Source organism: Pseudopipra pipra, chromosome 4 (genome assembly GCF_036250125.1).
Source record: "Pseudopipra pipra isolate bDixPip1 chromosome 4, bDixPip1.hap1, whole genome shotgun sequence".
NCBI lineage: Eukaryota > Metazoa > Chordata > Aves > Passeriformes > Pipridae > Pseudopipra > Pseudopipra pipra.
The window spans coordinates 66,433,688-66,456,075 of NC_087552.1; the positions used below are offsets into that span (position 1 = coordinate 66,433,688).

Here is a 22,388-nt window from a genome sequence, read left to right on the forward strand (position 1 = left end):
ATGAACCTAAGCAATGGCTCTGGACATCTCCTGGGCCTCAAGAAAATGATGGTGCACACAACAAATTTTAACATTCCCTAATTGTTCTTTAAATTGGGTATTTCTTTAACACACACAGTTTTGCAGTGTTTATAAAAATAAGTTCTAACTAGAATAAAATGGGGGGGGAAGTAAAACTTCCAAAGCATCTGAGGTTGCTTTTTGGTGAAATGAAATGTATCTTTAACCTTTTAATCTGAATATTCATTAAAATGTCATAAGCTACTTTCTACGTTTTTAATATGTTTTGAACATCTGCAGTAGTAAAAGATTGATGCAGCAATTTCCTAAGTGTACATAAGTTTAGTGATGGCTTACAAGTCATTAGAAAAGTCTACTAAACCTACAGCAGCATCCCCACAAATCACATCATTTTCCAGGTGGACTCTAACATCAGATCAGAATTGTAATTTTTCTTCCAGTCTGACGAGAAGTCTCAGTATCTAAGCAGAAATGCTGATAACTCTAAGGCTACTCTGCTAAACCAGGGAACACAATACACATGGTATATTATTTTGCTTTCATTTTCTCTGTTTCCTCAAACAGATGTTCATTGTTAATGCGAGTTTTGTGTCCCCACACCAGTTCACACACAAGTCTGCTTATTAACCATTTTGATATCTCGATACTTTTGTATTAAGTAAAGGACTCTTTCAGAGTTACTGCAGATTCCAATAATCTACCATAAGTTTCTTCATATTCTCTTCGTGAAAATTATTTGGGCAGCACGAACTGTCCTTGTGTAACATATTCAGAATCAGTAACATACTCTCAGTGCAATAAAAATGTATACACTCAATTTCCTTGCATGTAAAATAGAGATGATGCTATTTACAACTTATAAATGTGCTGTGAAGCAGCTTAATTTATGCTTTGCAAATACTCAACGCTATTCCTGTAAGGAGCAGCTTTATCAAGTGTTCTTAGGTACCATAATTACTTCCAAAAAGTATTTCTAAAAGCCTTTCGCAGGAAAATAAGCCACTATATCATTGAAAAAATCTACATGGCTTTCAACATTTCAGTAGATAAATGTAAATAGATTACCCATTCTCAGGAAACTACTTCCTTCTTCTTGTGCAAAGGCTACAGATATAAAAATAACGTTTTACAAAATGGGGAAGTTTTCTAAAAGTTCACAGACAAAACAAAGTATAGCTTCCATATGAAACCTCTGCTATGCAGAAATGCATGGCAATATGTATATTACTAGGAACTCTTACTCAACTGTGAACCCATTGAAACTTAGAAAGGTGCTCAGATAACAACTGAGCATGAATGAACTCCTGTCTCTTTTCCTGTGTAAGGATAGTGTCAAGAAAGAAAGAAAAAAGAATATGGCAAAATTACTGCAGCAGTATCATCTGTTTTGAAAGGTCTGTTATCATCTCTCACAACTCACCGAAAAGTATTTAACACCAATAGGATCCTGAAGAAGACGCTCAAATGAAACAGCCCAACTTGCAACTCTTCTTTCTCGAAGTCGTCGACAGCTCTGTACACTGGGAAGACTGGCATTGCTACTGAGGCTGTTCTCACTGATGCAGTCTTTTAAATCAGTGCTATTCAGCTCTGTTAATAAAAGAAATTAACAAATCTGTCAATAAAGTGCTATTCACTTTTACTCTTCAACACTGTTTACTTGATTTATCACACCTCCTGCTCAAGCTCACAGTAGTGCAGACTTCAAAATATCCCTCTCCATTTTTGCATAGAAAAAATAACCACAAACATCTCTCAAGTTTCTTCTGCTGCACTGCAAAGAAAATTAAATGAGTGTCTTAAAAGCAGTCCCCTGCCAGAAGCACAAAAGGCAGGTATAAAATAAAATACCTCCACAAAAATAAAATACCTTGGGCAAATTTTCCTGCTTACATTCCTCACCCCATGGACTGCACTCCTTCATAAGATTATTCAATGAAGGCAGACCTTCAAGAACCCACCATTCACCAGAATGGCAAAAATCTATTTGGTGATAGGAGATAGCAAAATTTCATATACACTTAAATCAGTAGAGACAGGGAATCTGTGAAATTTTATGTGGAAATAAAAGATGCCTGTTAAATATTGAAAATTTAGGAAAGGATTTGATTGAGTAAAAGAACACTCAAGAAAATGAGCTAGTAATGGATGCCTTCCTCATCCACAGCAGGTAGAGGTATCAAACCACAGATTCTCAATTTATTATGGTTTCTAATAAAAACAGGGATCTCTTACTCCCTTCCAGACTCCAGCCAACATAATCTAGGGATAATCTAGGGACCCCAAGATGAGAAATGACCAGATTCTTTAGACCTCGAAAAAACAGAAGTGCTCTTTGTATTCTGAAAAACAAATTAACAAGAACCCATAAAGAATTCAGGAAAACCCAACCCTGTGTAGCAGCCTAACTAATAATTCAAGTATTACCCTAGACCATCTTTGTCACACTAAACACAATACACGGAATTTTAAAGTGACCATCTATTCACAGAAGTGGAAAAGTGAAAGAAATGGCTGCTCTAAGTAAGAGAGGGAACTGCTTACAACAGGGTCCTATTCACAAATTTGTAAATTACTTGTTGCATGCCCTTTTACAGCACGCTCCCTACATCTCTCAGTGCACACAAAGGACAGGTGACACTAGAGATGCCAACTGAATGAGATTCTGTGATGAAGGGGTGAAAAAACCCCAGACATTCAATTATTTGAAAAATTTGCAGTAAAAGATGTGATAAAATAATATCCTCACATTAAATAGATGGTATATTCAATAATTTTATGCCAAATGGAAAAGCAAGTATGTAGCTCACTAGAAATGTAAGCAGTTTGAGAAAACTGAGTTCACAACAAGTCAGAAATGGACTATTCTTTATAGGGACATTTTTATTATTTTCCTCAGTTATTCACTTGGATTAACTAAAGCAAGGAGTAATTTCACCAAAAATACTACTTTATAAGACCTCCTGAGGTCTCCTTTTCTTTTATAAATATTTGAAAGCACTTTGCATTTCCAAACTTTATGTTACAAAACATTACTGTTCCTCCCTGGAACTATGAACTTTGAAAAAAAGCACTACTAAACAACAGCTACAAGCATAGGAAAAAGTTATAAAGATAGTCATAAAGATAAGAAAAAAAATTTTTTAAAAGTTCTAAAACTTCATTTTAAATATGTTCCGCAGCTCAGAAATATTCACTAAGACATAACAGTTAATTACTGCGAGTTTCTGTATGCAAAGCTATTTTTCAAGACAAAAAATCAAATAAGACAAAGATAACAGAATTAGATTACGGAAGAATGAAATGCAACTTTATATTTTCAACGAGGATAATATTTAAGGGCAATAGTAACACATCATGTATATAAACATTTTTCTTTCCCTAATCACCATATTAATCAAAGCTAATTACAAATACTCAGCAAATAATGCCAAATTTTCTTATAGAAATATTTATTCACTTTTTCCTTTAAGGCATATGAAAGAGCATAACCAAGTCAACTGTTAGCTTCATTAGAGAATAGCTGTCACCACAGTGAAACTATTGTGAAAGAAGCTAATGTGAATCTGAAGAGAATGATATCTAAATTTATTATCTGAAGTATTTTGCTTTAACTCTGCAGGTGGATATGTTTTATTTTACAGTCCAGGATATAAATAGACACCCACTCCTTGATAGATCTGGAACAGTTTCAGATACTGCCTCACTCCTGGAGGGTTCAATCCCCCGTGTTCTCCAGTGACGAATGATGAAAATTTCCTTGTTCCTTTCAGGCAAAGTCAGAAAGGTAAACTCATCCCACATCCCAAACCCTTGAAACCTACTTGGCTGACGGAGGGAAATTAGGGAGCGGCCACACAAAGTGCTCAGCTCTCCACCAAGGAGTCACAGTGCCTTAGGACTGGGGAGGGACTGAAAAGAGGCAGCAGAGCAGCCATCAGCCGGTCAGCCTCACTCCCCTTCCTCCCAGTGGCAGCCGTCCCATTTCCCCATGGCAGCAGGGAGACCCAACTGCAATTACAACCTCTGCGTGTTTACACCAGGGGGGAACTGCTAACCACCTTTAATTGCTACCAGCTCCTCAGTTACACTCGCTCTAAACTGCGCTGGACTCTCCTCCCTCTGATATGCTGCCGACTCCAGAGGTCCCACAAACACAAATGAACTGAACTAAGACTGTATTTCCAACAACCGTGGAGCAACTGGCACAGGTCCTCCAACGTGTTAACACAGCATTAAGGGATTATGCATTCCCAGTAAACTGTCTCTGTTCTGGTGGATTTTATTTAGCTAATTCAGACCTTTTTCAGAAAGAATTGTTTGAATTTATACCTGACATTGCTTTGGTTTCCCTTAAAGCAAAAATGCAGTCAGTTTGCTTTTAAAATCTCTACAGCTTTCTGCTGGGGTACCTGTCAACCTGAAAACAACGTAGAACAAGGCTGTTTCCCAGAAAAGGTTTGGTTATTGTAGTTTGTTTCACCACACAGATAAACAGTTGCAATTAAAACAGTTACAGCCTAGTGCAGAAATACCATTAAGAACTGGAGAAAAAGAAAGATGGAAAGAAAAAAATCTCCCCGACTCTAACACTAGTACACAAAGTATCCAAATCACGCTTAAATGAAGACTGTATAAACCATAACTCCTGCTCCACTCCTCTTGCAGAGAAATGTTTCCAATGTAAGACTGCAGCATCAGGTTTCCTAACTCTCGCAGTTCATGCATTCCTAGGTACACATAGCCCACCTTGGAAAGCGGGAATGGAGAAGCTTTCCAGTCGGGTCACATATTTTGTCTAATGAGCACTCTGTGATGGTCATCAGAGGAAACACAGAGCTCTGATTCCCACTCCCATACATTCTAATCACAAGGTTGTCGTGCGAAGTGGACTCCTCTTCCCCCTCGTAAAGTATTTAAAAAAAGACAACGACCTATTGGGAATCTCAGGATACCAGAGGAGTTTAATGTGAAAAACCCCAACTCTGCATGGACAACACGGACAATAGCAGTGCTGTGAAATTTCCAAATGCCTGCCTTCCTTTGTCCTTACTGTCAGAACCACCAACTCATCTTGTATTACCTGTAAAAGAGGCTCCTTGCTCAAGCATCCCAAATCCCAAGGACCTAACTTTATTTCTGTTCTGTTTGAAATCAACCATACCTAATGAAGAAAAACTACTTTTGGTGCAAACTCATTCAGTTTCATTTATTACCTTTTTCAAATACAGAATTAACACAGAAAGCTGTCTAAAATATCCTCAAAACCCAGTATTTTAGACCTTTTGCGTTTATACATCCTGTGCAGGGTCTTGGTTTTATATTTTATAAAAACAACATTATGTAAGAAAATGCAGGCACTTAATCAACTAATCTTGAAAGTAGTCAGGATAAGATGGCTTCAAAAGTTTTGATTTAAATAATATAAAGTCATAAGCCTGAATACAATTCACAAAGGGCATTTTTGTATGTACTTTTATGTATTTTGTATATATTTTTCAACATACAAATACTTATTATTGTGAGAAGCTCAACATATTCCCTGTAATCATCGGAACACGTACATTCACATAATTAAGATATTCTAGTTAATCACTAAATACATTACCTGGGTAAAGCTGATAAGAACCACTGTGGTGCCACTTAATCAAATACTTCAAGCCCTTCACTGAAAGCCATCCTTCTGAATCCATACCAAGTTCAGCTGTAACGTCCCGGAACCCATTGGGTGTAGATTAGCCTTACTGTACAGCACATTGTTCCTCTGAAATTTCGGGATGAGGGAAGCTAAAGCACTTCCCCCCAGCAATTCCTGGGAGCCTCTAACACCATTCTAAACAAATTGATTCTTTACCCTCATGGCTTCAAGCAGAGGAAAGCAATAGTATGCTTACCACAAAGCATTATAAAATGCTACATAAATAATTTAAAGAAAAGACCTTTTGCCACTGCTGCTAAAGGAACTTGAATTATTTATGTTACAGTGGAACACAGCTACAGTAAGCGTGCACAGCCAGCAGAACTGACAAATAAGTCATATACCTGTTGAGGAAATAATCCATCTCTATTTAGAGTGTAAAAAGCGTAAAACAGGGGTTTGTTTTATTTTGTACTTCATTATGAATTTTTTGCTCTACCTTCTTTAGTTACTTTTTAAAATAGAGTTTTACATTATTTATTCTTGTAAACATCAGATGCCTTTCAACAAGGTCTTTAAGAACACTTTTCCTTATGGAAATTCTTTCCAAACAATGAACACTAAAAGGCAAAATCAGCTGAAACTACAGCAAAGTAGTATCTTGGGGAAAAAATGTGCATTAGTATCTGTTATGCTGCAATTTTGAAAGTAACAGACTTTAGTTTCATGGAACTGATCTCAGTAGGGAATAGCAGGTAAGAACTAAGACATTCTCATTAGCTCAGATACCTCACCCCCTCTGTCTGGGAGATGAGTGATGAAGTACTTCTGTTATATGTCCTTTGACCTTAAGGTTTTCCCTTTGTAAAGTGCCATCCAGGTATAAATAGCAAAGTCACACATTAGCTGGGGACTGTTGATCATCCCTGTGATGATTCAGATGGCACAGTGCTCAAAACATCAGCCGCAGCCTGCGTGCTGTGTACACACTCACTATTCCTACAGTCAGCGGGAAAGGACAGTTTCTGAGACGGGAAGTAAGAGAAACCTGCTAATTACAGGTCACTGTAGTAACATAAAATGGTTTCTGCTATTCCTAGAGCATAGGTGCTGCAGATTAGATGATCTATAGCAGTGATCTTGCATCTAAGCAGCATTACAGTTTGCATTCCAATTGCCTGCAATTCATTAAGCAAATCAATTACAGTTAAGAGTTGCTACTGGTCACCACCTCTGGAAACAACACTCATTTTCGATCTCCTACACATTACCTATCCTGCAAAGCCCAAGTGCATACTTTTGGCTGGTAAGAACATCCCAGCCTTGCACAAGCTGAGAACCATGTAAAATAAACACAACAAGGGGTAGATGGTTTCCAGTGCCTGGCTCTAATGTAATAAAAGCCATATGACATGAGGCTTCACTGACCTAGGAAAGAAAATGTACAGAGAGCTGTTGTGCCTCCTATTACACTGAAGGGATGTATATAAACACATAATAATTACTTTTTACACATGAGTTTCCTTCCCAGACTAAAGCTTAACAATAGTATTTATAGTATCTAGTTATATGTAAAATACTAATATTAATTAGTAATATAATGCAGAAAAGAAGGCTCTGGAGAGACCAAAGAGCAGCCGTCCAACAGCTAAAGGGGGTTACAAGAGAGCTGCAAAGGGACTTTTGACAACGCAATGGAGTGACAAAAGGGGTAATGGCTTTAAACTGGAAAAGGGTGGATTTAGATTAGATATAAGAAATTTTTCACTGTGATAGTGGTGAGACGGTGGCACAGGTTCCCCAGAGAAATTGTGGATGTCCCTTCCGTGGAAGTGTCAAGGCAGGTTGGATGGGGCTTTAAAAAAACCTGATCTAGCACAAAGTATCCCTGTCCACTGCAGGGGGTTGGAACGACATGGTCTTTAAGGTCTCTTCCAACCCACATTTTGTGATTCTGTCATGATAAAGATTTAGTCTAAGAAGGGAAGTATGCAGTGCTGTACTAATGGTTACGCTAGTTAAAACTGCTCTAAAATAGAAATGCCCAAAAATGTGTAAATCTGTGGAACTATTAATGCATTAGTGAGATTAGGGAAGACTGGAAAAATTTCAGTTCTGCGACATAATAAAAGTAAAACCTGGAAAATGTAATTCAGACACTAATCAGAGCTTTTTACTCAACGCAACTAAGGTAACTCTAAATGAAATTAATTAGGAATTTATTTAATTTCACTTTTTCTGGTTACAGTCTCTCTGGTTCCTATTTTTCCAATCCATTTTCTGGGTAGTTAAGCATTGATTCAACATTATTCAGTATAGTTCAACTACCATTTCTTACACAAGTTACACCACCCTTCTTAAGTAGCATTTAACAATGAAGAGACCGTTCACATTAAATATTCTGAACTAGCTGAAAAGATAAGTAATACTACTCAGGAGAAAATTGCATATAACTTCTTGGCTGTTCTTTCACCTCTGCAACCTTACATGGCCCTTAGATTTCATGACTTCACAAAACTGTATAGAATTAATTGTGAAAACGGTTACCTACTGATTCGGAATGCGATAAAAAAGTCATATTGGAAGAACTGAAAGTAAGTGGAATTTTTAAAATAAATTTTCAGCTGGAGGCATAAAAAGCTTGAAATTACTATCATATGATTACTATCACAGGAATCTCCAAGTCTAGATAAGCAACAGAAGTAAAATAATTTTCATTAACATAGAGCAAGAACCCTCTTGGAGACAAGACATAAGCACTTTCCATTTTAACTAAAAAAGGTCAATCAAATTTTTGGCCCTCAGCACCTGGGCTACATACAGAAACAAAAAGTCTGTGCTTTGTTTTGATTTTTATATCAAGCAGGTAACATCGGGGGGGAAAAATACACATTTTTCCCACAAAAACATATGCTACATTTTAGAAATAGAAAGCAGAATAAACACTATTATTTTCTGTTTTGTTGTTTTTTCACTTTGCAGACAAGGCAGATACAACACAGTCTACCTTCTCATCCAGACAGAAGTACTGTACAGCAGTAGACTGTGTCAGCAGTAGAGAAGGAAAATACCTGACAAAGTCAGCCAACCATTGGAAAATGGCTCTGGCAAAAGAACCAAAACAGTAATGTTTCTCACAAGTGTACTTTTAGTCTTGCAAGGAATCAGAAATTAGGACAAATGATGAAGTTTTGTGAATAGTGTTGCTAATTTTGCATTTACATTTGCGTGTAATATAAAATTATCCTTACTATTCAAAATATTTCTGCAATTTCACTTAGAGCAAAAATTTTCACTGTTAGAGCAACACAGTTTGTTCCCTTCTGCCCCTTTTATTTAATAAAATTGTCTTGTACTGTTGTCAAAGAATAGCAAATGTAATAATACGTATGTAAGTGAGTTTCTCTGCAGGATGGAGTGAACCAATTCCTGCCAAGAAAGACAAGGAGAAAAGCCATCTCCTGTATACTCTAAACTATACAAATTTCTTTATTCCATTAAGGAAGCATACTTAAACTGTTTCAATTAACTTCAAAGCTTCAGAGAAATCATCTTCTAACGTTTAACAAAGAGTGGACATCCTTTAAAACATTAAAGGCATGTTAAAATTAAAACAAACAAGCTTAGGTGCAATTAAGAAGAGTTTACTTAGAAGTATTCCAGAAGTGCAAAAGCTCCATGCTGGGATTTTACAAATATCAAATTACTTACCCCTTCTCAAAATGCATCATATTTAAGAAATTTCAACATCAACAAATGTTCCAACACAGCTTACAACTTAGAAGCTAGAACATCTCTTCAAAAGCACACAAGGTATATAAAGGACAATAAAATAGAGAATGAGATTTTATCTACCATCCAATTACAAAAAACTCTACCAGCTCTGCCTCTTTATTATTATGAATAAAGAAGCCTAGGTATAATAAAAACGTGCATATATAAACGTCCCATAAAAATATTATGCAAACAAACCAGTGAAAGCATGTGAACACAATCCTGCAATATTTTCACTGGCACAGCTCCCAAAGCAGTCACAGAGTTCTGTGCCACTTTGGACTAACATCTTGTAATATATCACATTATTTACCACATATTATGTTGCCAAATGTGGAAAATTGATTATTTTTCATTATAAAAGTAAAAACAAGCTTCAGCTTACCTCCATCAGAAACAGTTGCTGACTGCAATAAGAAAGAGAAAAACAAGTATTACTTAAGTTTCATGGCAAGTATTAGAAATCTTTGAGCTTCACATAATATTTGAAGTGTTGGCTAGTTTTATCACCTTATTAATAACAGATAGCATTAGCGAGGAAAATCTAAAGAAACCAGCTGTTGCTTTCTCACAGGTGATTCCTCCCCACAATGAAATTCATCCCAGGCCTTTTAACCACTACTGTCCAGGAATTTGAGCCCACTAGTATTTACAGTACTTCCTGCTGTGGTAGCTACACTGCTTGCAGAAGTCCTTCTTAGATGAGCAGAGACAATTTGTTGGTACATGTGACAAAGTAGATACCTAAAACTGACCTGCAAAGACCTGAAATGGAAACAACACCTCATATATTATATTTTGCTGCAACATCTGGAGATATGTTGAATTAAAATTCAGTATTCTGTCATATTTCAGATGACTCTGAAAACTTCCCCTGTCCATCACTTCTGACTGCTACAGAGAGAAAAGGTTGTTCAAAGTGTTTTCAATAACCTAGAGGTAAGAACTCGTCACCATCTCTACCAGTATTGTACATTTTCAAGGACAATCAGTCCTCTAGTGAAACATTGGAAGTTTAGGTGCTTAACTACCCTAAACTTCTCACCTTTGATCACAAATTATCTCAAGGCAGCTAACACCTCTCTAAATCCAAGTAGTGAACATTTCTCAAACGTGTACTCAAATGCCTGCATCTTGACACTCAACTGAGTGAAGTCTGGAGGACAGATGACTTTTAGATTTGTGTTGATTTGTGAATGACTATTAAAAAATATTTTTGTTTTAGTTTGGGGAATCTTTTCTTGGTCCCTTTAAGTAACTTTCTAAATAGTTAAAAAGAAATTCTCTTTTGTACTGCTCTTTAAAAAGCTAGAAAAGAATGCCTTACAATATCTACAATTTCTTCAAGATGGAAAACACACAGAAGAAAAAAAACAGATACATACATATACACACAACTCAAGCAAACAGCTGTCTCTTCATAGTTTGTCTGTAGTTTCTAGCCTTGGGAAGAAACATTCCCACTCTTCAAAATCCACAAACCCTTTGGTAATCCTTAAAAGACTAATTATTCTCCTTCCGCTATTTCACTGCAGGACCTCACATGTTGTTAACACTATCTAAGAACACCTCTTGTTATAAATTGCTGTGGCCTCAGCACCCACCTCTCCAGGAGAGGATCTGATCTGGTCCTTGACACAATTGTGCTGGAACTTTCAAAGTCTGAACTCGTCCCTATTGACATCATTCCTCTGGTGCTACTTCAGATAAACACAAATACACCTCTCATGAAAAAGATTCAAACGATTATGGCACCTCTTGCTTACCTACACAAAAATAAAGGCTTCTGGATCTGCGAAGCATAATAATATAATCAAAAGTGTATCCAGGCATCTCACTTTAATAGCTTTGTTTCAGGTATGAAAAAAAGTACTTCTGTTTTAGTTACAGTTCTTCAGTGAGGCTTAGGGCATCTTTTCTACTTCTATTTTGCACATAAGTCTAGCAAGCATATTATGCATTCAGAGGTCGTAACTTAATTCATGTTTGTAATTCAGAAAATTTAATTTACATTACTGAAATCTGGTTTATAAATATGATTGCTTCTAATTTCTTAGTCACATCACTGTACAGAGTACAGCTAATGAATAAACAACTTCAATGTCATTTCTCAATGAATGAAGAAAAGGATGACTCAAAGTAAAGTAATAGTATCAGTTTACACATTAGACATAAAAAAATAATAGTACTTTCAAAATATATATGTTTTAGGAATGGTCATTTACTTTGGCAGCTTGCATGAATCTGGATTCAAACAGCAAATACCTTCATTTTTTTGAAAGGTATGAAGTAAAATTAATAGGATTCTCATGATAGGAAAAAGAATACTCACAGTACTTTTGGCAAAAACTGGGAAGTTAACAATTGTAAAATATTATTTTACAAGGAAAATGGGGTAATTTCATAGAAAAGTTCAGTCGTTAATTGACACTGAAATACAGTTTTACCTCAAAATCTTTACCATAAGTTAATGCAGTGAACTTTCTACACACCTTTTTTGGGTTGGTTTTGTGTGATTATTTTAAATGCTTTGGCTAATGCGTGTTACATTACATGTATCAACATCTTAAAATCTCTCCAAGTAAGGCCTTAGTAATTACTATGTTTAGACATTTTTAAAGAAGTACCTGTAGGAGAAACTGTATTTTACATTACATAGGTCACTAAATATACCTATCATGTTCCAAGCATTATCCATTTACTTCTAGAGATCATAGAAAAAAATTTATTTTAATAACGTTTCTTTAAATTCATCTGTGTAACTGAACTAAACCCACCTAATTCAATAAAACCAGCTCGAAACTTAAACTTGTAATTATTGTGTAAGAACTCACAGTAATATGTTCACATTTGTGAGTACTTAGAAATCTCAATATAAACCTTTCAGAAATGGCATACGGCACATTTAGACAAAGAAGTTTCTCTTCTAAACTGTTCAGCTGAAACTTGTCTAGATTTGTCTAAAGGTATAAGTTGCAAGACCAGATTTTTTTAAATACTATGATGATCTCATTTTAAAAATACACTATATGTTGGGGGCTGTTCTTCATTCTTCAGCACTTATGTTTACCACCACTGGAGGCTCTTCAGGACAAAATTTGATCTACTACACAAACCAAGTTTGATCATTTGATGAAATTTAACACTACATACATATTAAGAACCACCTACAGAAAAATATGTGTATGAGAAAGCTGTAAAATTGAACAGTTAATGTAGGTAGCCATTTCTGAAAGATGAGGAAGGACAGGGATGACTTTGTGCCAGTTAGTGCTAATGTGAAGATTTTTAAAAAGTATTTAAGCATTTAATTCCAAATGACAGAACATATATGTTGTGAATGTATATATGAACTATCACCGAGAGATAAAATCTAATTGCATGCAACCCTCAAATCTTTCACAACCAGATAAGATCTGAAATTAGTTCTTCAAATTACCCCAGTTTCCAAATTGGTTTAGGAAAAAGCCCGTGGTATATGCCAGGAATCTGATGGTAACAAATCACAAAAATTTTAAAAATAAATCTAATGTAGGAAAACTAGAATGTCTTCCAGTATATCTCTTCATGGGAACTCTGCTTGCTCATCTAACTGGATTAGCTGCTGTTATACAGACACACACTGCCCACACACACAAAGTTAGGGGATGCAGTTCTCTCCTTGATACTTCAGGGCAGGATCTTGATTCCTGTGGTTCAAGTGAGAAGCTCAGTGCCAAGGCCAGCAAGCTAAACAGTGGCTTCCCAGTTATCATAAACCATAAAAGACACTCTAGGTCTCTGTAAACTGGCAAATGCTTCAGCATACATTTGATAGCATAATGTTCTGAATAAGAGAAAACATGTTAAATTTCTCTTTGTATCATCGCTCTTTGCTAGGTGGAAAAACCAGAAGGGTCCAGGAGGCTTTTGATGTCATGTTCATGATCTGCTTGCAGCAAATCTAAAAGAGTTTTAGCTTACAATAATTATCAGGGAGAAAACTACTTTGTAAGTACATAATTTTTTTTTCCAGAATAGAAGCAGATGACATAGTCTCTTGCACCAACAACTGGGTACAAAGGGAAAGAGGGCATAAAGGAGAATAATGCATGATCCCCTACATGAAGCTAGTCTGATGACAACTTTCAGATGACAGAAACTCTTATCCAGAAAATCCACTTAGTTCCATCTTACATTTTCCATTTCAAATAGATCAGGTCCCAGGGAAGTAACTAGATACCGTCAAATTCTGCCAAAACACCATCATGCAGAAAACCAAAAATTACCCTACCCATATCCCAGACATTATATTGAGAAAATAAATCCACATATGCAGACTACCCAGGTAACCACAGTACAAAAACGTCCCTTTTCTCCACCCCAAGATTTGTCATTCAAGCCAAAGTTATGCGTAAGTAATGGAGTAGAACAAAGGGAAAGATGGGGATACCGGGAGTGGTGACACATACTGGGAAATGCCAGGCCTTAGCAATAAAATGGAGCAACATGAAATCATCTCTCTTATCAGAGTGGGAGTGAGTGCCTTCCTGAGTCAAAAAAGACATCTCTGTTTCCCACTCCTTCTGAGATAGGGAGGGTAAAAATCCTTAAGGAGAGTGAAGATGTATTTCTCTCTCCTACTCTAACCATCTAATAATGACAAAATCACAGACTAAACAGAAACATCTATTCCTTTCCTGGGCACCCAGAAAGATTCAGAATAAAAGGGATTATAAATGACCTCTTTGTGTCTCCTTTCTAAATCACACTTTCTTCCAATACAGGCATCTTGCAGCATCCAAAGAATTCTCTGGTTGTTGCCTCCAGCATCTGTTACTTATCCAGTACAGTATCATACCACACACTATTTTACAAAAGCCCCCCTCTAGTTAAGTCTTCCAGGTTGCAACAGCACACTTAGCTCCACCAACCTTCTAAACTGATTTTCTCATATGATTTCAGTATACAAAATAACTTTGGAAATCCTGTTGTGTTCTTTAAGAGAGATGAAGCACTGAGTATTTACAGACTGAACACAAAGAGCCAACTTTCAAACGTTCTGTCACTTAGCTCAGGGAAAGCCTGTCACTCAAATGACCGTCTGCTTGCATCCAGCTTTGTTCAAACTACTTCTTAAATCACCTGAAGGCACTCATCCTTTTGCCAAGGTATGAATTATGAGTGGATCCCAAGGTCTTCAGTCACATTACTCCAGGATTTACATTACATACACATATTTTTATCCTTTTAAATACATTACAGCATCAGCTTTGCTTATACCATGAACTCCAATGATCTCTGGAATGAAGATCCTGTCTCAAAATATAGTATATACTATTCTAACATTTTAAATAAAAAATAAAACCATGTTATTTATAAATTATTGCTAGATTTTCCTTCTAATAAACAGTCTCAAATGTACTTCTCACCTAAAAATTAGAGTAATATTACAGGGGTTTTTATCTTCATTTCAAAATATTATTGCAATTTATTTCATGATTTAGAATTCTTTGAGAAGGGTGCCCCTTCAGAACGCCACTTAAAGGAGGACTATTAGACAATTTCCCTTTTCAATTCTCTATCACCAAATTGTATTTATAATAGTTAATACAAAAGGATTCTGTATGCAAGACTTCTGAAGAAAAAAAAATAGCGTAAAACTACGGTACAATAACCTTCCTGAATATGTTCAGTATATTTTTGTCAAATATTTGAATCTATAAAAACAACATAAGAATAAATGATGTGACATTTGGAATTCCTTTAAGAAATAAATGTTCAACTTTTTACCCCAAACAAAACCAATCTTATCACATATAAACACCGTGCCTTAAGTGCCAAATCCATCCCTAAAATTATTTTGATAAAGATATATACAAAATATATACAGTTTTACATCAAGATATAATATTAATATAATGGTACAGAAAGCATATACAAAAAACATTGCATGGAATTAAAAATTAGGCACACATTATAAACATACTGATTTTTTAGCTTTATACATATTGGTCACAGCTCAAAAATGCATATAGAAATCTCACTGTTAGTTGGCATAGTAAGATTACTTTTCTCTGATAATAAAATCCAGTGTTTGCATTTACAAAGGAATTATAACTCAAATACTTTAAAGTAAAAAAGCTTAAAGGCTAAGTAAAAAGCATTCTGAAGCTGATACCAGTCTTTAATTTCTTGCCAGTAACAATAGCCTCTACTAATTTCTCACTGCAACGATGCCTTGCTTTAGCTAAATATAATTCATATCACTTACCCGCTCTTCGTAAGAAACAGCAGTTATTTTTCCTAACAGTACTCTTCCTAAATTCATCTTCACTTAATATGGAAAAAGCATTTCCTTAACACATCGGCTTCTCAAAGATTAAACTAAAAAATTCAACCCTGTTCCATGCCTGTACACGCCAGTAAAGTTTAAAGGCATTTCGTATGAAGTTCTATTTTACTCCCTTTATGTTACCAATAGCAACAGGCCAATGCAGGAAGCTGTGGTTCGTCAGGGATTCAGATTAGATCTCAATTATCTCTCACCAGAAAAGCTCGATCGTTTTATATAAATCACGCTGATTGTATTTTAAAACATTTCCTATAACAAATCAAGAAAATAAAATGACGTTGAATCCTGTGATAGTCCTGTATTCAATAAAAGAGATTTCCAAGACAGTTTTCAGAGAAACACTACTTAACCACCCTAACATTAGTTACAGAAACGTTTACATAGTAAACCACTATTTTCAGAGGTTTACATAATGCAAGCCAGAATAAAGTAGGACCTCAAATGGTCCATTCTGTTTAACTTTCCAGTGGTTAACAATACAAATTGCACATAAAAATCCGCAGTACAAGGAGACTTGGCAGATTTCATTAAACCTCGGAGTAGCCTGTTGTCACTAAAGACAAAATTCTCCTTTCAAAAACCAACTGCTATTCTGCCCTTCCTTCCTCACTACCTGAGCCTGTCCTCAACTGATGTCAAGAGAGTTCTGTGCACAGTGCCTCAGGAACAGAGAGCAAAACAGGCTCCTTGTAATGTAAGAGGGAAGTGCTATTCACTTGCCTGTGACAGCAGTGTCTTCAAGAGACTCTATATGGAAAGTATAGGATTTCAGGAAGTTTGCTGCTGTCCACACGTAAACAGTGATCGTATCTAAACCGTTCACCGCCGTTATTTTTAAAGCAATCAGAATACAATTTTCTGCTAAAAATAAACACCAGAACTGCAAACTGGGAATGATTAGTGGGCATTTTTGTGCTAGTGGGATGTCCTTAAACCCCAGGTGGACTTACTAATAGTCGTTCAGGAAAGAAGAACCTTCTCCCTTGTTCAGTGCAGCATGTGGAATACCCCACATCCATACAGTTCCTAGGTTGAGCCCCTAATATAAAAACAACCCTACGAAGAAGGTAAATATTACTCTGAACTTATAAAGAGAGAAAATGAGACAAGAACAAGAGCCTTCACTCGATATCTCATGCTATGATTGACTTGCAAAAGACTGCACATCTTCCCATTTTTGGATTTAGAATGAAGAAACTTGGCTAACAGAAAAACTTAATCTTCTCAATTTAATTTAGAGTGATCAGAGAAGAAATTTTACGTTAATTGCAAGTGAAAATGGAGGAAGCATATTTTAACAAGCATCTCAGAGACATAAGCCAATTTCTGCAATGGCCAAACTTAATTTTGTGATTGATTACTTGTTTGAATAGGCACACCACTGCAGCTTTGAATGGTTCTACAAGTATTTAATACCACAACAAAATGCAATGGAAACAAATGGGCAGGCAGACAGGAAGAAATGTGTTTTACAAATTACACCCTCCATTATTTTAGGATTTCAGAAGCAAATGCCCTGTGATACGTGCACAGAAGAAAGTTTTCCTGTGTATGGACAAGTATTAGAACGTATAATTTTATAAAGAAAAAATGCCAGAGCTGTTTAAATACTACATTTTGTTTGACACTGAACAAAGTGGGATGCAGAATGTATTTTCACTGTCAATACCTTAACCAAACAGCAACACCATTACAAATATGCAGGTGACCAGGTGCAAAATAATCCTTACAGTGGATAAGCACAAATGGATCAGAAATGCCTGAAGAACTTCCCTGTGAACATCCCTTTGGGGTAACACAAAACAGGACTTTTATCCTGAGCATTTACTTTATCCTAAAACCTCTAGGAATCACCTAGAAAGACCAAAAGTACTGGTAGAGTTTTAACAAGTGAGGATGTTACCCAGAAGAACGAGTAAGAGAAAAATAACCCCCCATGCAATGGGATGTAGCTGCAAGACCAGAAGCTCCCTGGAGGAACTGCCGTGAATGTTGTTCAGAACACTGTGGGTGGGCAATGTTTTACACATTCTGGGCACTCACACTTGGCGTTACAAACCTAATAATCCCTTAGTTTAAACAGACCTTAGAATTGTTGACTTTACTTCATTGTATGTCCACATTTTTTCCATACAGTGACTCTACTAACACTGAAAATAAACTCTACCAATTAGACAGTATCAATTAATGATCATGTCTATGAAGTGTCATGTGACTCTGAAAGCCCTTTAAAAAATTCATATTCCTCTACATTTTCACAGGTTATTTCAGCAGCTGCAGATACAAAATCTTGTGATTTTCTGTAGCATATTTGTAAACCAGGCAGGCAACTCAAAGGTCAAAGGTCAAAAGCACAAGAAATGTTAATTTGCAAAGCTAATAATGGAAAGTGTTAAAATATGGTACAACAGCTTTAAAAGCCTTATTCAGATACTCTGAAGACGACATTTGTAAACCCACATCCATCTGTTTAGAAGCTAAACTGTGGGAAGGGGTAGAGACCCCAGATAAGGTTGATCTGTTTTTTTCTTCTACCCTCCCTCCACTTCCTGCTCATATTTTCTCTTGTACATTTGTTTTCAGAGCAGAAAAAACTGAAGAGAAAGACAGAATGACAGGGAGCCTTGATATGTTTTAACTTGTCAAAAGATTAATAGGATTTAATACAACCCTGACTCCTAAAAGAAAAAAAACGCACTCCAAGACCACCAGGCAACTAGAAAGAGGCAATCCCCTGGACCAGCTCCTCATCACACAGTCCTAAAGTAAATGTGACATTGGCAAAATGCACTATCAAAAATCTTAAATCTCATCAAGTATTGACGTTTTATGTCATATTAAAGTAACAACTACTTGCATGGCAGCCAGAGAAAAAATATGTTAAGAATATGATTTAGCTCACTGACCCCAGTTACTGAAATAAAAAGCAGGACTATTAAAAAAGCTTACACGTAAATTAAGAAAACTCTGTTATAAAATAAAATGGTTTTTTCTCCTAATTCTCCAAATTTTCTGTAATCTGCCTAGATATATTTCTGTCAATGATTTGTCACTCCCCAACAATAAACAGACCCCATATGTGCTACTGATCAAAAGAGGAAAGATTCTCTCATTTATAACATTGTGGATTCCCTCTACCAATTTTAAAGATAAAAGTCCTATTCCAATGCAATATTAGCGAAAATATTTTCAAGCCAAACTACTTGGAATTTGTTCATGTATAAATAACTGAAATACAAGCTGTCTTGTCAAACTAAGACTTCCCCTACAGTAAATTCAGGGAAGAAAAGAGAATGATGCAAACTACTGTTCCGAGTGCCCTCTGCTGTCTGCCGACACTGCTGAGACTCATGAACACATTTTCAAGTATTAAGTTCAGGATCTGCCATCCAGAAATCCACTCTAAACCCCAGTATTTGGTTTTAAAAGCCATATTGTAATAACTGTATAGCGCCTGACTGTAAACTGACAATAAAAAAAATACACTTTTTCAAAAATGTTTGTAAATAATTACTATTTCCCCCCTTCATTGATCAACATTTTAAGACAAATAAATTCTCTCCACTAATAAAAACATGCAGAAACAGCATAACTTGCACATCTAGATGGAAGGTGACTTGCAATCCAACAGTAAACTGAAATTAAACTACATATTAAAGAGGATATAAGTGACAGACCACTGAAACACATTAAGCCACTTCTGAATTTTCTACTGCTGTACATGGAGTCTCTAAGAATCAATAGATTTTGAGGAAATCAATGTAAAACTGAACATGAAAACTACTAAATTTTAAGCAAATAATGGATATATATCTTTCTAAGCTTTGCAAGTGTTTCTTTCTCTTCTAATTTTAAAATATGATAATTTTGTTGCCATACTTTTAGCATTTAAGACAATTTTACTCTGAGCTACATAAACATAAAGAATAAGGCTATAATTTCAAAATTTGATAATACAGCTAGGATGCTTGCTTGCAAAATATGTGTTTTCTAAGCAAAAAAGAAACTAAAACCAATCTGAAATCTCTACACCTCATAAATTTTGTATTCTATAAATACTTTTCATTTATTTTCAGTTATTTTAATAACTCATACCATCTGGATTCTATTTTATTGGATAAAAATCCAGCTGGAAGAAGAAAAATAACTTCAGCTGCACAACTTTTTAAAAAAGCTGTAACAATGTAAGGTAACTTCTATCTGTAACAAGACATTCTTGCTTTGCGGAAACACGTGTAAGTATAATGAAAATTAAGTGAAAGATTTATAAAAAACTTAGAGAAGTATCTGTGTATCTAATACACTCACTCCACATTTTAAAAGCAATACGATGCTGCAAAAGAGAGATTTAAAACATGTCTATAAAAATGATATATTCTTAATTTCATAATAGAGCTTATATATAAAAGTCAACTTAAATACTTATACTTACAAACTTATCATATTTCACTGAAAGATTTCTTAGCTCGGAAGGTTACTCATTAAAACATATTCCCGTTTTCTGTTCGCTTTAGACAAACAAAACTTTATACTTACAGACACTTGACTATCAGTAAAAGTTTTCTCCATGTATAAATGGTTTAATATCTCATTGTTAAGAAACAGCCCCTTCAACTTTATTATTACGCTCTTTCTGAACACATATTTACTTCTTCCAGAGTCCAGTGAAAAAATGAGGCTTCTCTGTCTGTTGCCCTATCAACACCTCTCCCATTCTCCTCCCTCCCCAGCACATTCTCCGCCCTCAAATACTGGTTCTGTATCTTCTCATCAAAAGGAACAGGCAGCTTTCAAAACGGTGTTTAGGCAGGTCCTGTGCAACAATAAAGCCTCTGTAAAGACAACAGCACTGCTGAGGAATCTGCTAATGTAAAATACATTCAGCAAGGGCCTACAGGACTCTGTCATAAAGGTTTGTCCAAACTTGTTTAAGGACTGAGTCAACAGCATTTTCTCATCCAAAGTATTCTCTTTTTTCAATACATTCCCCTTTGATGAGTTTATTACCTGAATGAACTAGGTCATCAATCCCTACTAAAAATACTTAAAATATAATCTAAAAATACTTTTAAAAAAATGTTGCTAAAACTTGCAAGACTCACAGCAAATTTCTTGCAGTTTCTGGCATGTAGGTACGTGCCTCAGTATGATTACAATCACATGTATGCATATTGTGCAACCTATCTCATCCTACCAAAATGTTCCGTGTTCTTTTGAGTAAGCAGGGCATTGGCATTTACAAGGATCATGTTCCAAGTGAAACATTACTCTCATAATTTTCAATACCACACCTACTCTCCAGACAGACCAGCAATATCTGTGTATTTTCAGAAAGAAATGCATGCCCAACAGTAATCCTTAAATACCATTCTCCAGCAATTCCTCGGTTCACAGGGAAGTAGAGGATGGGCTTTTTACTGTATTTTTTCAAGTATCAGAAGTACTTACGAAATGTTTTCATGATTTAATACTGAATAAAAAGTAATAGCTCATCTAGTAGAAGTTCCACAGGTGACTCAGGGTTTTTTTTTTCCCTTTTTTTTTTAAACATCACTGGACTCATAAATGCATAAGGACAGTGAACATTAAATGGTACCAAGTCCTAGCCAAAATCCCAGCAGTTAAAGCATGGAGACAGAGACAGAAATAATTCACAGACAGCTACAGTGCTATCATTTGTGCCGTATGTATTCTGTGACTACACTCTAGAAATACCAATGCAGTTCATTCAATAAAGCCTTAATTCATTTCCTAACATTAACCAGGTCTCACAGGGCAAAAATCCCTCCTTACCCTCATTAGCATGTGACATGACAAGAAGACATACCAGGTAACAGGAAGAGCAGCCAAGGGAGGGCAGGGGTGGAGAGGCACGAAACCAGTCGCCCAGTTCCTCATTCCCACCCAGGAACTGCATGGGTGATCTGTTTGGCAGCAGCAGCTCTCAGCAGGGAAGCGGCCGGGGCCCTCTCCCACAGGGAGCTGCAGCACCACCAGGGAATGCTCCCGACACCCGGGGCAGTGACCCAGCGCCAGGAGATACCACAGCCAGCGAGCCCTTTACAAACAAACAAGCCTACGCCAAGTGAAAGGTAATGCAGCTTCCTGTGCCAAGGGTACTCCCACAGTACCCCAGTCAAGGAGAAGCAATGTCCACCCTCGAGTCTGCCAACATAATCAGTTCCAACCCAGGGTTTATCAAATCCAGTGTTAAGTTTCCAGTGGTGGCCACATACGGAAGTCTACCGACAAGCAGCACAAGGCAACACATAGGACATTTCCCTGATTACCTCCTCCCAGACCCCAGGTATTTTTAGTTCAGGAGATTTCCTGAACCTGGTGTGGCTTGTCTCCTTAATAATCCCCAGTGGCTGTCTTTTCCAAATACTTGTCCACGTTCCCTCCAGGACATGCAAATTTCTTGCATCCACAGCACTCAGTGGTGAGGCATCCCACAGACCGACTCACCTCCTACATGAACAATCGTGTTCTCCTGTTTGTTTTGCTCCTGGCTCCAGCTACCTTTAATTAATGGTGCCGACTTCTTGTCCCGAAGGAGAGAGTGAGCAGTCAATTCCACCTACTTCTTCTACACCACCCATGATTTTGCACTTTCTTACA

The 22,388-nt window shown here is 36.4% G+C and overlaps 1 protein-coding gene across 7 annotated transcripts in view; it reads right to left on the reverse strand.

Moving 5' to 3' along the window:
• RGS12 (regulator of G protein signaling 12) overlaps nucleotides 1-22,388 on the reverse strand; it is an 89,711-nt gene that overhangs the window by 36,785 nt on the left and 30,538 nt on the right. For 5 of the 7 annotated variants that reach the window (XM_064653349.1, XM_064653348.1, XM_064653351.1 and 2 more), the window contains exons 4-5: nucleotides 9,819-9,840; nucleotides 1,442-1,611 (exon numbers count right to left, since the gene is read on the reverse strand). In XM_064653349.1, coding sequence (XP_064509419.1) covers nucleotides 1,442-1,611; nucleotides 9,819-9,840 — 192 coding nt within the window. Of the gene's footprint in view, nucleotides 1-1,441; nucleotides 1,612-9,818; nucleotides 9,841-15,686; nucleotides 16,415-20,303; nucleotides 20,433-22,388 lie in introns of those variants that run through there. The other 2 variants (XM_064653354.1, XM_064653353.1) reach the window with 2 other exon arrangements.